This window comes from Emiliania huxleyi (assembly GCF_000372725.1).
Source record: "Emiliania huxleyi CCMP1516 unplaced genomic scaffold EMIHUscaffold_23, whole genome shotgun sequence".
Lineage (NCBI taxonomy): Eukaryota > Haptophyta > Isochrysidales > Noelaerhabdaceae > Emiliania > Emiliania huxleyi.
In genome coordinates, this window is record NW_005200333.1 from 780,448 (window position 1) to 797,127 (window position 16,680).

The 16,680-nt window shown below is 64.1% G+C and overlaps 3 protein-coding genes across 3 annotated transcripts; all 3 read left to right on the forward strand.

Annotated features, from left to right (window-relative positions):
• Positions 1–7,509: 7,509 nt before the first annotated feature.
• Positions 7,510–10,026, forward strand: EMIHUDRAFT_450204 (hypothetical protein; the record flags this gene model as incomplete). Its single annotated transcript, XM_005779582.1, has 11 exons — positions 7,510–7,621; positions 7,683–7,753; positions 7,848–7,989; positions 8,115–8,197; positions 8,265–8,438; positions 8,623–8,789; positions 8,894–9,068; positions 9,187–9,303; positions 9,354–9,493; positions 9,580–9,638; positions 9,746–10,026. The coding sequence occupies 11 exons, from the start codon at positions 7,510–7,512 to the stop codon at positions 9,763–9,765; spliced, it is 1,260 nt and encodes a 419-aa protein (XP_005779639.1). The 3' UTR covers positions 9,766–10,026.
• Positions 10,027–10,334: 308 nt separating this feature from the next.
• On the forward strand, positions 10,335–12,506 carry EMIHUDRAFT_205197 (hypothetical protein; the record flags this gene model as incomplete). Its single annotated transcript, XM_005779583.1, has 2 exons — positions 10,335–10,955; positions 11,121–12,506. 2 exons carry the CDS (start codon positions 10,335–10,337, stop codon positions 12,504–12,506), a joined length of 2,007 nt encoding a protein of 668 aa, XP_005779640.1.
• Positions 12,507–14,871: 2,365 nt separating this feature from the next.
• EMIHUDRAFT_434985 (hypothetical protein) lies at positions 14,872–16,003 on the forward strand. The gene is made up of 5 exons (XM_005779584.1): positions 14,872–14,934; positions 15,012–15,176; positions 15,261–15,496; positions 15,573–15,624; positions 15,772–16,003. Exons 1-5 carry the CDS (start codon positions 14,904–14,906, stop codon positions 15,792–15,794), a joined length of 507 nt encoding a protein of 168 aa, XP_005779641.1. The 5' UTR covers positions 14,872–14,903; the 3' UTR covers positions 15,795–16,003.
• Positions 16,004–16,680: the final 677 nt, after the last annotated feature.

The window sequence follows — 16,680 nt, forward strand, 5'->3', positions numbered from 1 at the left end:
AGAGCGACCCCCGCTCTCGCTTGCTCGCCAATCGCCGCCCGGCTCCAGTCCGAGCGCCGAGGACGCGAGAGAGCGTGCCGGCGGCCTTGTCTCGACGCTCACGCCGCGGCCCGCTGCCCGTAGGCGCGGCTCTCTCCTCTCCGGCTCGCCCTCTCTTCCCATTCAGCATGCACATGCCCTTGGGCAGCACCATTTTTTGTGCGGCCGCCGGCTGAATTCTTTTGATCTGTGTAGGCGAGGCTCGAGAGGGGCGGGTTGGCTCGAGATCGCGCCAGTGCTGCGGGGCTGGGTGGGTGGGTGGCGGGCGGGCTCGAGATCGCGCGACTGATCGTTTCGTGGGGAGATTCCCCGAGATTTTATCATACCCGTATACCCCCCACATACATCCCGTAGGCGTTTGCCTTTCCTGCTACGAGTACGAGCCGAGATTGACCTGAGATTGAGCCCGCCGAGCAAAGTTCCCGCCTGCTCGCATTTCTGCTACTCTCCCACGCTGTGTCCGCAGCCGTTAGGGCCACTCTGAGCGCTGGCCTGCACCCCCCATCGAGCGCTGGCCTGCACTTCCCATCGGGGACACCACCTTCAACCGCTTCTTGCCTCTCTGCAGGAATTCTTTCGATCAACATGCTCAATCTCGAGTTCGTGCCGGCCGCCGGTAACAAGCTCGTGCTCAAGCTCTCTCCTCCGCCGCCGCTTGCTGACAAGCAGGTGTGCGTTAATTTGCAGTGGCTGAGGGAGGGGGTATGCACGCGCGCACCGCGGCAACGCACGCAACGCTGCGCTTTCCCTGCAAGACGACCCTCTCTCGTTCTGTGGCTGACAGGCGTCTCTGGCGGACAACACGACCGTCATCGACTCTGGCGGCGGCAACGCCGTCGGCATCCCCTCCGAGCCCGTCTCGCTCAAGGATGGCATCGACACCGGCACCGCCAGCACTGGCACCGGCACCGTCCCGCCCGAGCCCGGCCCGCTCAAGGACGGCATTGACGCGGGCGGCGGCAACGTCGAGGGCGAGTCTTCGCCGATGACGTCCTCCGCGAAGGTCGGAATCGTGCCGGCTGACGACGGCCGCATCACGCTCGTCATCTCCGCGTCGGTGTCGCCCTCGCTCCCCGGAGCCAAGGTGCGCGTGCGCACGCTAGGATCGTGATCATTCCCTCTCCCGTCTCCGAAAGCCTGCGCGTACTCTCCCTCGCCCACAGGCGTGCGGCGTCAAGAACGTCAACATCTCCGTGGCAAAGTCTGGCCCGGAGGGCGTCCTCAAGAAGGACCCGGCCGCGGAAAAGGCGCCCGACGCGGGCGCGGTCGGCTCGGACAAGGCCAAGGCCATGTCCGCCGCCCACGCGCCGAGCCCGCCCGCAGTTTTCTGGTCTAAGTTTACGCGCCCGGCCGGCCCATCGACGGCCCCCACCGGTGCCGTCAAGGGCGCCCTCAAGAAGGACATCCCTGCGGCAGAGTCTGGCGCGGAGGCCTCCGTTGACGAGACCGGCGCCATCAAGATCGACCCGGCGCTCAAGCTCGCCACCAAGGTCGCCACGGCCCTCAAGCCGGCGGCGGCCGGCGGCGCGCCGCTGCCTTCTATCAAAGCCCCGGCGGCGAGCGCCTGGCATTCTGCGCGCCGGCGTCTGCCGACCCACTATGTGACCGCATCCCGCGTTCGACGCGTAGGGCGACGCCGACTGTTCGACCAAGGAGTTTCCAGAGGAGACGGCCGCCCCGGCGGTGAGCACCTCCCAGCACCCTTCTGTGCACACGCGAGTATTGCGGGGACACGCGAGTCCTACAGGCGGGCACTTACATTGACCCTGTGACCTCTCGTCTGCCGCACGTCACGCGCAGGGCATCGACGAGTGGAAGACCCCCTCCCCGCTCCGCAAGATCGAGCGCAAGGGCGAGTCCAACCTGATCGACCGCTCCAAGAAGACCACCAAGAACCTCACCCCGATCGGCCGCGTCGACCCCAACGGGTTCGCGGCTCTGCTCGGAACGGACCTCGACGAGGAAGACCTCGCTGACGTCGGCTCCGGCAACGCGTTCGACGACGAGGAAGACCTCGCTGGCGTCGGCTCCGGCGAAGCGTCTGTCGGCGACGCCCCGCCGACGTCGTCGACGCCTTCGGCGCGTACTTGCCCGTGCAGCGCGCTCTGCTCGTGACTAACCCTCGTCCGCACTGTTCCAGGAGACGGAGCCGACCTCGACGCGCTCCGGTTTCCGCTTCGGCAAGTTCTGCTCGACAAAGCTACTGTGCATCTTCTTCTCCGTGGTGATCGGTCTGGGCTGCTCGGCCTTTGCTCTGTCTTCCTACGGCTCTGCCGGCGTCTCCGAGCTCCTCAACGCGGTGTCCGTGCCCGACGCGGTCGCGATCCCGGTGAGCAATAGAACTGGAGCGCAATGGCTCCCAGCACGCCCTGACTCTCCGTCGCGTGCGCTCGTGTATATCTCGCAGGTTCTCGACCTCTCCAACACCACGCCAAAGAACGAGTTCAGCCCGACGGTGCGCGGAACGGCGTTTGCACCGTCTGCGGCGCTCCCGATCTCGAGCGGGCGGCGATGGCCCCGCGACGCGGCGCGGGATGGCGCCCGCCTCTCGCTTGGCGACATGGCTCGGGTCGGGGCCGCCGCGTCGGCGCACGCGATCGGCGAGTGTGAGGACGCGACCGAAGAGTGCAACGAGTGCACGACCGGCTGCAACGCATCCTCGCTCAACTCGGCGACGGGCGAGGGCGTCGCCCGGTACGCCGGCTTCTCGCGGGCCCGGACATCGGGGGCAGCTCCGGCGGAAAGCATGGCAGAGACGCGGTGCTCTGACGCAGTCGTCTGCCGCGATGAGATCTCGTGGTCGAGCGCGTCGCCGCGCACCAACTTCACGCAGCTCCTGCCTCAGACTAGCCACGGCGACAACGTGCGCCGCAAATCCATCCTCGACAAGATCACCAGTCTCATGGCGCTCGTGCAGGGCTCGCTCCGCTGCGCGCTCGCCTCGGGCACATCCGACGCGGTCACCCCCATGCTGCTCCTTGTGCTCGCCCTGCTGCTCCTTCTCTGGCCGCCCACCCTCCGTCCCGTGAATTTCGCCCCACGTCCGCTCTCGGTCCCCATGACCGTTAGCGCGTTCCTGACGCTGCTCATGCCCGGCGCGGCTGCAATTGCCGCCGACCAGTGGAGCAGCCCATCGATCCCGCCGTCGCCAGCTGTTGACTGGTTGGTACACGTGGTTGCTGTACACCGTCATCAACACGATAATCCGAGGCTTTGACGTGGAGCTGCAGGATCCCGAGGGGCTGCTCGAGCACGCGCAGCCGCACCAGCGCATCCGGCCGCACGTCTACAGCTTCCCCATCTCTTCCGTGTACGCGACGATCAATGCCCGCCACCACCGCCTCGCGGATGTGATCAAGGCCGTGGTGGCCTCGAACCAGCTCTTGCGCACCGCCGCGATCGTCGAGGGCGAGTGTGAGGACGATAGTGCGGATGAGGCGGACGAGCCATCGAATTACGACCACGTGAAAGCCGCCGATGGCCGCGGCTGAGGGTCTAGATGAGGGTGTGTGTGCGCACGTAATCGTCCGGCATCAGCTGTCAATCGCCCTCAGCCTCACCCTTCGCCGCGCCTATGCTATGTGACTGTGTATTGTGGTACGAGAGGTACTGTGTGGTACGGTATATGTGTATCGAGGGCAGGACCCGTCCTGCCTCGGGTCGTGAGTGAACACGTGTGGCGCAGCCGATTACGGCGGCACCACCACGCAGGGTGCCTCGAGGCTCGAGCCGCCCCCGTCAGTATACGGGGTATGGAGGGTGAGTTGACCGGGGGTTGTGCGCCGGGCCCTCCTGCTCGGCTCCAGCGAGTAGACAAGTCTTGTCATCAACAGAGTAGAAGGATCTGACCTCAGGGCTGATGTAACCAAGCGCTGGTACCGTGGTTTTACCTCACACCCATGGTCTCACACTGTGCCGGCAGTCGCCGAGCAGTGTCGCTCACACAAGCCGCAGCACAAGTGACTGAGGGCCAGTGAGGGCGAGCCCATCGCTGTGACAGCTGTGGCAGCCGCACTCTCCAGGCTTCTGTCGCAAAGAGCTGCATGCCACCGGGCGCTGTCGAGGTTCGCCGAGCGCGGCGCAGGTTAGGTAGAGATCGCGTGCTCGCCCGCCCGCCGCCTCGAGGAGCAAGGGGAGGAGACGGCAGCGGATATCGTCGACGGCTTCCTCAAGCAGCACGCGGACTTCGTCGCCGAGCTGCGGCGTGCAAACCTTGATGAGAAGGTCATCAAGGCGATGCTCGAGCTCGGGCTGTGAGCTCTCAAAAGTCGCTGTTCACAGTGGCGACACCGGTTTCTTCTTTTATATCTTCATGAACCGCTGGGGGAGGAATAATTTCGTGCCCAGACCGCCGTACTGGCACGGTAGGATCGAGATCCGCGAGCGAGAGATGGAATTGGAGCCCTGGTGCGACGGGTTAGGTGAGCTACCATCACTGTCTTAGTGCGCGCGCCCCGCATGGTCCGACACATCTAAAGTGGAAGGGTGGGGTAGGGGAGAAGTACTCTTGAGGGAATCATTGGACCGTCAGGCCCCGGGGACTGGCCAGTCCGACTAACACAACCTTCAGGAACACCATTTTGCGGTCCTGAGCGGCCGTCTCGGAGCAGAAGCTTCCCTGCCTCCTTAGCCATGTTGCGGTGCCCTCGCGCCATCTGGTCGACGCACTGCTCGCAAGTAAAGCGTCTTCACAGGTCGGCAGATACGCCTCACCTTCAAAAAGGTGGCTGCCTACCCCAAAGCCCAGCCCGGTGCATCGATTTCTCTTGACGATTTCACTTTAAAACGCTGGTGCAGATGGGGTTTTCTCTATAGAAGTCGGAGCCTTGCGTCGAAGGAGAGGCAGCGTGCGGCTCCGTGGACTCGGCCATCACCCGCGGGTGAGAGGGCGATAGGAAGCACTCCCGCCCTCTGAGGCGGCCGTCCGAGTCGGGGAGGCAAACACACAGCCATCCTCGCGGGTGTGGGCGGCCTTATCGGCCCGCTATACTAACCCTTAAGTCGGCCCTTCCTCGGGTCGGCTTCGGAGGCCCCGCAGCCCTAGCCGGAGCTAAGGGGCCCGGCTTTCTCGGCGCTAACCCTAGGGGAAATCGCTCCGGAATAGGGTTCCCGGCACCATCGGGCGGCGCCACACGGATGGAGGGAGTCGGGTTTGCCATCGGCGGGCCGTGAGGGCGCTGAGAACTCAAGGCTGAGTTTTCGCTCCCACTTTCGATGTGTCGGAGTATAACATTAGTAGTAACATTAGCTTTCAAACTTAGCGGGCCCCTTCGGCATCGGCACGGAGCCGTCCGGAGGCGCCCCGGTTCCTTTTTTCGCGAATTTGGGGAAATCCGCTAGACGGCTAGGTAGGAGGAGGAGAGCGTCGGGAGAGCTCCGAGCAATGTCCAACCTGAGGGAGGGTGTAGAGGATGTAGAGTGTAGAGCGCTGTAGAGCTGTAGAGATGTAGAGCGCTGTAGAGCTGTAGAGCTCTACATCCGCCGCGTGACGAACTGCGTGCGTTGTAGAGCGATGTAGAGCGCGATTTTGCTGTAGAGTTTGTTGTAGAGGCTCTACAGCCAAACCGCCGGGAAGGCAGTGGCTTAAAGAGGTCGAGCCGCGCTAATGGGGTGTCTCCCAGCTTACTGGAGCTCTGATGGACGGCCCTGACTACACAGAGAGTCACTCTGACGGCACACAACACCCTATAACTGCGTCATGACCAGCCTGCCATACGTCGCCGGTGCCGCATTCGTCGCTGTGCTTCTTTAGCAGGCGGTGGACTGTCGGCTGCGAGGACGGTCGCATTTGCGCGAGGCGAGGCGAGCATTGCTGCGCGTTGCATGCGCCATGACTCGCGCCAGCGCGTGCGGGAGCTCCTGGCCTGAGCGTTGAGTCCAAGCGAGTTGCGCTGGCCACTATCGGCTATCGCTACGCCGAGCCGAGCTGACGCGCCGAGGCGCCGGCCAGTCGCAGCCGTGAGGCATGCCACAGCAGCAGAGGCACCTGCCACCCATTGGGCGGGCAGACAGAAGGCCAGGGCAGCACTGGCAAGTGCAACGCGCCTCATGTCGGAGAGCGACCGTGCCTCGTTCGCCGCTTATCATGTAGAGTTTGTTGTAGAGATTTCACGTTGTAGAGCGCCTCTACATCGCTCTACAACGCACGCAGTTCGTCACGCGGCGGATGTAGAGCTCTACAGCTCTACAGCGCTCCAGAGCGCTCTACATCTCTACAGCTCTACAGCGCTCTACACTCTACATCCTCTACACCCTCCCTCAGTGTCCAACCAACCAACCAAGCAAGCTTGAGCACTTGAGCACTGACTGGATAGGGTCGATTCCGCATGGTACGGGACCCCTAAGCAAGCTAGCTAGCTAGCTAGCCTTCCTTCCCTTCCCGTTCCTATCCTTCCGGCCCTCCCTCCTTCCTTCCCCCTCCCTCTAGCCCTCCCTCCCCTCCCGGCTGACTGACTGAAGAGAACAACAGCGTGATTTCTCTTTGGTTGAGATTTCTCCTGGCTGAATGCCAACCCCTACTCGACGATGGCGGATGGCTGGTTCCAGGCGGTGGCCCGCTCGCCGTCCGATGGGGCAGTCTGTCACTGGTTCACGTGGCGCGAAGAGGGCACCGACTGGCGGCGTGCGGCGCCCTCTCCTCTGGCGGCGTCTGCACCGCTCAGCGCGCCACGAGGGAGGCTCTGCGGCAACACGCACGAGCGCGTCAGCGGGGCCTTTGGGTGTATTCTGCCGGCAGGCCATGCCGGGCCGCATGACTACGCGCCGCGGAGAGAGCGGCGCTCCGCAAAGCGGCCGCTCGATGCATCGGCGACAGCCGGCCCGGCGTGCCGGCGAGCCTTGCATCTGGCTGTGGTGTCTGAGACCGCACTTGTCTCGATGCACCGGCGTGTGGTGCCTCAGTGGGGGCCCCGAGCGGTGGCGACGGAGGCGGAGGACGAGGTGGAGGCTGCGGTGGAGGGGGCGCTGCGTGGCGACGACGAGGTGGAGGTTGAGGTGTGGAGCAGGAGTCGGAGTCCGAGGCGGGAGCGGAGGCTCCGAGCGACGACGATGAGGGTTGCGCCGCCACCTCGGGGGGTTCCTCGGCCGCGCACCCCGCTCCGACGGTGGCCACGGAGGCAGAAGGGCTCCGATTAAAATTCTCCCATTAAGCTAGCGCGCGATACACACAGCTAAAAGTACGTACAAGCTCGTACACACTGAGAGAGAGATTCGTTCAACGGCGACACGTGACGGCTTCTTTCTCCGTCTCCGACTGCGCTGACGAGTGGTAGGGCCCCCGGGGGCCCTAGAAAGCGCGCCTCACTCTCCCTTTTCTCCCACAAGTGCCGACACTGCAAACGGGATGCCTAGTGCAGCAACACTACGGATTTCGGTTTCATTCAAATATAGGAAAACAAGGAAACCCGCTTGCCGTCCATTCTCGTCCATTCCGCTTGCAGCCTGCCATCCCGGCCGGGGTCTTCACCTGCCATGTGCCGCTGGCTCGTTTATTGTGGGAGTGACCCGATCCTGATGTCCGACCTCATCTTTGCGCCGACCAACTCGCTCATTCACCAGTCGTTCAACGGAGGGTTCCACCCTGGTGCACCGCCCAGAGAGATCTCTGCGCACCAACACGCATTCACCATTGCCTCTGCTTCCAGGCCTCTCCGACCAGAACAACATGCAGGACGGCGCTCCCCGCGAGACACTCCTACGCAACTCGCATCTCATCGTTGGCGTCGGTTGTCCCCGCGAGCGCTTCTGCGCAGCCCTCACCTCACCGAATATTGCCCAACGCACCCCGTCCCCACTCCCACCGCCAACAGCTGAATGCGGACGGTTTTGGGGTTGGCTGGTACCACAAGCGGGGCGGCGCAATCTTCCGGTCGGTGACGGCCGCGTGGAACAACAGCAACCTGCGGGAGCTCTCCGAGTCCATCGAGTCACGCTGCATCTTTGCGCACGTGCGTGCCGCATCGGGCTCTGTTATCTCCGAGGTGAACTGCCACCCATTCCGCTACGGCGTTCAGGCCTGGAGGTGCCGTGCCGACGCAGCCGTGAACCGCGTCTCTTCACCGTTGCTGTTGTCACAGGCCGTCTGCTCTTCCAGCACAACGGACACGTCGAGGGCTTTGACCGCATCAAGCGGCGAGTGTTCGCTGCGATGCGCGATGACGTCCGCCACCTGCTGCAAGCGACTCGGCTTCTGGCGCCTCTCGGTTCACCTCGCATGACCGCTGCAGGTGTACCACTGGGTGCAGGGCACTACCGACTCGGAGGCGTGCTTTGCCCTCATCCTCTCCCTCATCGAGCCAGAGCTGCTTGCCGGTGGCGAGTGCGTGCCAGTGGCCGTGCTGCGCAAGGCGATGCTCAGCGCCATCGCAACACTCCGGGGCTTCCTCGCGGATGCGGGCGTGGTGGAGGGCGCTTCGACAGTTCTAAGCGGAGCGGGCCATGAATGGCATGTCGTCACAGCATCGGCCTCGAACAGGCTATTCCACGTTCAACTTTGCCCTGACGGACGGCAGTTCAGTGCGGCGGCGGCAGACTGCCAGCTGCACTGTGCGCGCATATTCCTCTTACACCTCTTGCGGTGAGCAGGTGGTGGTGGCGCGCTACTGCGACAAGGCTCCCGACATCCCGCCACCCTCTCTCTACTACGCGTTTGCGTCATCGCACCAGCTTCAGCTGCAACTGAGCCAGGCCTTGACCTCCAGCCGAGATGATGCTCAGGAACACACCTTTCGAAATCAGGCCCGTCTAAGCAGGTCCCGCACGGGCAGCTCACTCCGGGGCACGGCGCCACCGGGTTCGCTGTCGTCTTCTTATAGCCGATTGGCGTCTCGGCGCCGCATGCGTCTTCTGTGAGTAGGCTGAACCGCTTGTGTGCCGAGGGCGGCGAGGCGCCACAGAACCCAGGGCACGGCTCAACTTTTGGCTGCACCTGCCCAAAGTGCCGCAAGCTCGAGCAGACTGTAGAGGGCGGCGCCTTCATCTGTGCGTCTGAGCCACTCACCACCAATACAAGTGAGTGGTTCTTGATGAAGGAGGAGAGTAGATGCTGTCGGATAGAGCGCTTCTCTGGAACGGGAGGGAGGGGGAAATAGCATTCGGGCGGCGGGTCGCGGAACCTAGGACCAGCCCCTCGCGCGACGTCGCCGCCAGGAGAACTCGATGATCTCATTCACGGCGGGAACGCCTAGCGCGGACGACGAATCCGAGGCTGAGGAGTGCTCGCGGCTCAAGGCGATGCGTCTAGACCAGGCAACGCCTTGCCAACGGGTCAGAGAATCGGCCGATCTCGCTCGATCTCCCCCTCTTCTCGATCGCAGGCTGCCTTCTCCAAGGCCGTCTCTACCAAGGCTGCACGTAACCCCACCGTCACGACCTCGCCAGCGGTGCCGGCACAGAGCCCGAAGCGAAGGAGCAGTTGGGAAGCGCCAAGGTCCTTCGTCGACGAGCAGGGAGCCAGGCGCACCGCCCGTGCCGTTGCCCCAGCGCCCGCGCGGCGCCGCCCCACACGACACGGCGCTGACGCGTCTCGAATGATTCACTCAGGCCGGGGCCGGAGGCGGAGGCGGAGGCGCGCGCGCGCGAAGACCCGAAGTCCAACCTAGGTCCGTTGACCGTTGCCCCTCCTGCCGCACCACCGGGCCTTGTGCCGCGCCACCGGCGCCACCGCCCCCTCCCACCGCCCCTGGTTTTGCGCGCGTCCTCTTCACAGACGTCGTCAGCCTCGACTAGCGCCTCGCGCCGCGCTGCACGACGGTCTCCGACGAGGCGTTTCACTCCCGATGCATGTGTTCGTCTTGATACGCTAACTACTCCAACATTGTCGTGCGTCTCTCTCTCTCTCTCTCTCTCTCTCTCTCTCTCTCTCTCTCTCTCTCTCTCTCTCTCTCTCTCTCTCTCTCTCTCTCTCTGACAACTGCGATGCGCTTCGCTGAGACCTCGATAGAGTAGTGCTGAAGGCGCTCTTTTTGAACGAACAAAAATGTTCCCCTTTATCCCCCGACGGCGTGCGCGTGCGTGAGAATGCGACAAGGGACCGCTCGAAAGGGACCATTGGGTTGTTTGAGTAGGTAGGTAGGTAGTAAGGTGAAGAACAGGCTCGGACTGGACACCAACGCGGTATGGGTGGACATTTAAACGAAAGCGCTCTCAAAAGAAAAAGCTCACACCGGCGGACTCGCCGACGACTCGCCGCTGCTGACCGCGGACCGACGCGCCCGTTGCCAATGACGTTCCCCGAAGAGTGGGGCGCCGGCGGCGGGGACGGCGGCCCGACCGAGTCGAAGCTCGTCCCGCTCTCGATGCAGAGCAACGAAGCGCTCCTCATCAAGACGCTGCTGGCGCGGAGCTGCCCGAGCGCAAGGCTGAGCCGCGTGCAGCGCGTGCAGAACAAGATGCTGTGGCGCGCGTACGCCAACTACCGCGACGACCAGCTCGTCCACACCTGCGCCGGCGGCGACGTCAACGAGATGCTCCTCTTCCACGGCACGGCGGAGCGGGCGGCGGCGGAAGTGCTCGCGCATCAGAACGGGCTCGACCCGCGCTTCTCCAAGGGCGGCTTCTACGGCAAGGGCATCTACCTGGCGGAGGACCCGTCCTACCCGATCGGCGGCCGGTACGCGCACCGCATCTCCGGCTCGGGCGGCAGCCGCGTGCAGCTGCTCATCGTCAAGGCCGCCCTCGGCTCGCAGCAAGAGATGCAGCGCATCAGCGCGGAGACGAGGGCGATGTGCATGCCGGACGTGCGCGTCGAGGGCCCTCCCCGACTCCTCTACGACAGCGTGCGCGGCGGGCCGCACCGCCCCTTCGTCTCCGGCGGAGGCGAGAACGGGTGCAACGCGTCCATCGTGCACGTGGTGTACGAGTCGCGCCAGATGTACCCGGCGTACGTGATCGAGGTCGAGATGGAGATGGGGGCCGAGGTGATGGCGGCCGTGCGCAAGAACTCGGCGGAGGGGAGTGCGAGCGCCGGCCCGGCACCCAAGCGGCAGCGCCACGCTGCGCCGAGCGGCGGCGGCGGCGGCGGCGGCGGCTCCAGCCATTCTGCTACTCATGTCCCCGCTTCTGCGCCACCGAGCGATGCGGAGGTGCGGGCGATGGGCGTGGCGGCGACGGCGGCGGCGCTGCGGGCGCACGGGTCGGTCAGTCGCGTCGCGCTTGCGGCTTGCGGGCGGTTGGCTGATCTGTGCAAAGACGAGCAGAACAGGCAAGCTGCGGCGGACACGGGCGCGCTCGAGGCGATCATGGCGGCGCTGCAGGCGCACCCGCAGGATGCGGGCGTGCAGCACTATGGCTGCTGGGCGATGGGCTACGTGTGTCTCGGCACCGACGCCGCAGGGCTCGCACGCATGCAGCGCGCAGCAGACGCGGGCGGCATCGAGTTGGCTGTGACGGCGCTGCAGGCGCACCCGCAGGTGGCGGCCGTGCAGGATAATGGCTGTTGGGCGCTGGCCAACGTGTGCTTCGGCAGCGACGCCGCAGCGCGGGCGCGGAGGCAGCGATTTGTGACTGCGGGCGGCATCGAGGTGGCTGTGGCGGCGCTGCAGGCGCACCCGCTGGTGGCGGGCGTGCAGCATAATGGCTGCTTGGCGCTGGGCAACGTGTGCTCCGGCACCAACGCCGCAGGAATCGCACGCAAGCAGCGCGCAGCAGACGCGGGCGGCATCGAGGTGGCTGTGGCGGCGCTGCAGGCTCACCCGCAGCATGCGGGCGTGCAGCTGGCTGGCTGCTGGGCGCTGGTCAACGTGTGCTCCGGCAGCGACGCCGCAGCGCTCGCACACAAGCAGCGCGCTGCAGACGCGGGCGGCATCGAGTTGGTCGTGGCAGCGCTGCAGGCTCACCCGCAGGTGGCGGGCGTGCAGCAGAATGGCTGCTTGGCGCTGGGCAACGTGTGCTGTGGCAGCGAAACTGCAGCGTTCGCACGCAAGCAGCGCGCAGCAGACGCGGGTTGCATCGAGGTGGCTGTGGCGGCGTTGCAGGCGCACCCGCTGGTGGCGGGCGTGCAGGAGAATGTCTGCAGGGCGTTGGGCAACGTGTGTCTCGGCGGCGACGCCGCAGCGCTCGCACGCAAGCAGCGCGCAGCAGACGCGGGCAGCATCGAGGTGGTCGTAGCGGCGCTGCAGGCGCACCCGCAGGTGGCGGGCGTGCAGCAGTTTGGCTGCTTGGCGATGAACAACGTGTGCTTCGGCACCGACGCCGCAGGGCTCGTACGCAAGCAGCGCGCAGCAGACGCGGGTTGCATCGAGGTGGCTGTGGCGGCGATGCAGGCGCACCCGCTGGTGGCGGGCGTGCAGCAGAATGGCTGTTTGGCGTTGGTCAAAGTGTGCTCTGGCAGCGACGCTGCAGCGCAGGCGCGGAGGCAGCGAGCTGTGACTGCGGGCGCGACCGTGGCGGTGGCAGGGGCTATGCAGGCGCACCCGGACGACGCAGCTGTCCGGTGGCAAGGGCAGAATTTGCGCGATCTTCTTGCCTGAAGGGATCCGGGCCGCGCGCGGACCAAAAGAGCGGCACGACATGAACTCGACGAAGTAGTCTCCGTCTGTGGGATCTGGGAAGGCGCCATCTAGCTGGTTGTCTGAAAGGGGTTGTCTACGTTATAAGTACTATGAATGCACACAGTTTAAAATTAAAAAGTGAATACTGTGCGTACGGTCTACAGACTACAGTACTCTACTCGCTACGGAGCTCGTCATCGACGTCTACTCTACGCTCTCTCACGCTCTATCCACTATCGACGTCTACGCTCTTCCTGGGAAGAGCTCTTCCCGGGCCGGCGGTGGACGTGTGCGCGGTGCGCGGCGACCGGCGTGCAGTGTGTGTGTGTCGTGTGTGTGTGACTGCGACAAGGTGGACCCTCTCCTTTTTCTTATTAACAACGAAGGCGCTCTCACTCAAAAACTCCGGCCCGCTGGAAGCGCTTCTTAGCTCCCCGGCCCTGGGTGTGAGGCTACCGACTGCACTCCAAGGAAGCTAGTGCTCCAAGTGCTCCAAGCGCTCTCCTGCCCCTGTCCGCACGCCCGGCCGCCGCCTCACAGCTGCTTGACCATCGGCTGTGAGCTGCCAAAACGGGTCCCGCACGACCAGTTCCACGACCAGCGACCACTGCTCGGGCAGTAGCGCCGGCTCTCTCTCTCACTCTCTCACTCTCTCACTCTCTCACTCTCTCACTCTCTCACTCACTCTCTCTCTCTCTCTCTCTCTCTCTCTCTCTCTCTCTCTCTCTCTCTCTCTCTAAAGTGACTCACTCACCCACCCACCCGACCGCCGACACATGCGCACACGGGATTTATGGCTGGAGGTGCAGCTGTGAGGTGGGCGGAACAGTGTCGGCACCCACACCTTATTGCCCACCTTGGGCGGTTGATAGGGCTGCAATAGCAAAAACGGGCGTAAAAGGGGGAACATCCGCCGCATTGATTGAAAAGTGGCGCTCTTCACTCCGCCCTCACCCCCGACCAACTGGTCTTCGAGAAGCCCAGCTGGTCAGCGTTCGCATCCACGCCTTCTCGCCACAGCCTCTCTAGCCACCACACACGCCTAAGCCGCCCACCCGTGCCCGCAGAGAATCATGCTTCGCGTCATCCTCCTCACAATCGTTGCCGCGCTCGCCGGCGCACTCCCCGCACGTGAGATCCTCTTCGCCCCGGGTGGCGGCAGCCAGTGCGGCGCCTGCAAGGGCCAGTGCCAGGAGGCAAACCCCTCGAACCCGGGCCCGTGCAAGGGCGAGTGCGAGGACAAGTACGACGACTGCTCCGGCGGCGGCGGCAAGCATCTGTGAGCTATCTTGGGCAGTCTCGCGGTTGGTTGACCTCTCTGCGCGTGCGAGCGGGCCATCACGTCTGTGGCCGCACGCACAGTGTGGGGAGAGCTCAGCCCGAGAGAAGAGCCCGGCGTGCGGCGTGCCTCAGGGCGCCCGCCGCGCACCAAGGATCGGTCTCCCTAGTTTACTCACTGTGTGTGCTTGTCGGCCTGGATGTCCCGCCAAGCTCGATGTGCGTGGCCTGCAACGCACAGAGTGAGCTCCCCCTTGTACACCATATGCAAGGTGGCTTTATCTGCGCTCTGTCCTCTGAAATCTCTCCTTCCGCTCTGGGGCGCGGGGGGAGCCGCTCCCACCTCCCAGCCCCCGCGACACAGAGTGCCTGTCCCCTCGGCGTTTGGTATTTTGGTTTGGTTTGGCGTTTGGGAAGACAGAGGCTGACCCCACCTACACCTGGCAGGCGTGTAGCGCCCAGGCGCGGACGAAGGCGGCGTGTCGGGGCTGGGCTTTTATATGTGTGTTCGTGACGGGGTTGTTCACATTCAGTGAACTTGTGTGTTGTGAGACGGAGATAGTAGAGTTGACAGTGTCTTGTACTGTTGATGGTACACTTGTGCGTGCTCTTGTTACGCAACTCTCACCTCCCAGCGGGGCGACCGCCGGCCAACCGAGCAAACTAAAAGAAAGGCGAACGCCGAGCGGCCGAAAGAGATTGGGGGGCGTCTTATCTCCGGCTGAGCGTCTGAACTTCACACGGGTAGATAGGCGGCCACGTGAGCTTGCACTTGTATTTACCTCCACTCGCAGGCGCGTACATGCACTCCGATGTGTAATCAGGCCGCCCGACGTAGTATCGCAATCAGATGAGTCGTTCACCCGTTTCTCGACGCGTTTGGGGAGAGATTTTTAGCAATACCAATTTTTGTTCGCGTTTGTGGGAGGCGGGGGGGGGGGGGGGGGTTGGGTCTGGTACTGGCTGGTGGCGCTGAGTGCCTGAGTCGTCACACAGCGAACAGCGTGAGTCCTCACACAGCGATTGTGAAGGACAGCGAGAATTCTTCTTCCGGCCTGAAGGGCGGCGGAGTGCCTTCTCCGCGTCCATCCGCCGGACATGGGCCCCGTCGATGCAGCCACCCTCAAGGGTGATTGCCCCCGTCCCGCCACGGAGTTGGCCCCCTGCTCGGGACGCGCTCACCAAAGTGCGTTCGCCCTGCCGCAGCCTTCACGCCCGGCAAGACCATCACTCCGGGGCTGCTCAAGGTTCTCGAGGAGGTTGCGACGACTGGCAAGAGCAGGTACGAATGGGCTCTGCTCAAGCCGCTGCTCGCGGCCAAAATCGAGGCGGTGTGCAACGAGTACAACGAGGGCTGCGCTGACGTGCCGGGTGCGCGCCCTCCCCACTCACACGCGCCTCGCCTCTTCGCGTGCTTCGCGCGCGAGCAAGTCGGAGCGGCGTGGAACCGCGCAGGTCCCAACGGCGGAGAGAGCTTCGAGAGCGTGCTGCGGCGGCTGGTCGCGCTGCTGGACGAGTTCAGCGAGACGCCGTTCACGGCGCAGCGGCTGACCGAGCTGTTGCTCAACCCGCGTCACATCTACCCGACGAGCACGCGCAAGCTGATGAACGCGCTGGAGAAGATGCTGACCGTCTCCTCGACCATACCCGTCATGGTCCTCGCCGCCGCCGCAGACGGCTCATACCAGCAGGCACGCGCTCGACGCACCCCACGACTGCGCCCGCAGCGAGGACTCTGTCTGGCAGACGGGCGCTTCCGGCTGATAGGCGGCGGAGCACGAGCTTGCAAAGCTCGCCACCGGCGAACAAGGGGGCGGAGGTGCGCCGAGGGACGGGGCGGCTCCCCCAGAGACACGCCTGGCCCTCCTCCTCCTCCCTCGAGCCCTTCCTCTCCTCCCTCGGCACATACGAGGGAGCGGTGGCAGTGGCAGTACTGACAGCCGATCGGCTCCCCCCCCCGCTGCAGGCGAGCCGATGGAGGTGTCGTGACGCATGGCCGGGCACTCGTTGCCGGATCGCGCTCTCGGGGTTCCAAGCGCCGAATCGTGGGAGGATGCATGGCGGAAGATGTATCGGAACTGACTAACACAGCGCCAGTGGTCTGTGGCTAGAGAATAGCGCGCTGCGGCGTACGAGCCATGGAGGGGGGGACGTATCGGGACTGTCTACGTGGGGTGTACGCGACCGAGGGGGGGGGGGGGGTCCCGGAGGGGCAAAGGGCGACCCCCATGTGGGGGGGGGGGGGGGCCCCCCCCCAAATTTTGTCACCCACTCTTTGGGAACTTCCTGGGCCCCCCCCCGGGGGGTTGTCTTTTTTCCTTTGAAACCCCAGAGAAATTACCCCCCGCCCCTGGCCCTGGATTTTTTTTCGGCTCTAAAAAAAAGGGCGGGGGGGGCACCGGGTCCTGGGCTCATTTCCACCATCCTCGAACGGCCTTTTTTCCCGGGGAGGGGAAAACTGCACGACCCCCGAAAAAAAAAATTTGGGCCACTTTACGCACTTGGCCACGGGGGCAGGGGGCAAGGTTTAACCTTTTTTTTGCGAATGTTCTGGCGCACCCGGGACCAATGGTGGGGGGCAAAATGGGCTTGGTTTCGTTGCTAAGCGGAAGTCGAAAACCCTTTTCAAAAAACGGGAGTGAAACCCGGGGGGCTACCAACGCCATTGTTTGAAAAAAAAGGCACAAAATTTTTTTTAAAAAAAGCGTAATTTTTCCGGGCGAAATCCCCCTCCTTGTTGAAATTGAGCAGGGACATTAAAACGCGCTCCATTTTGGGGGAATTCATCCGCAAAAACCCCCGGCTGTTGAGGGGACCGAAAAACCCGATGCACCCCCCCACAAAAAAGGCCCCCCCATTTTAAAAAAAACTGGGG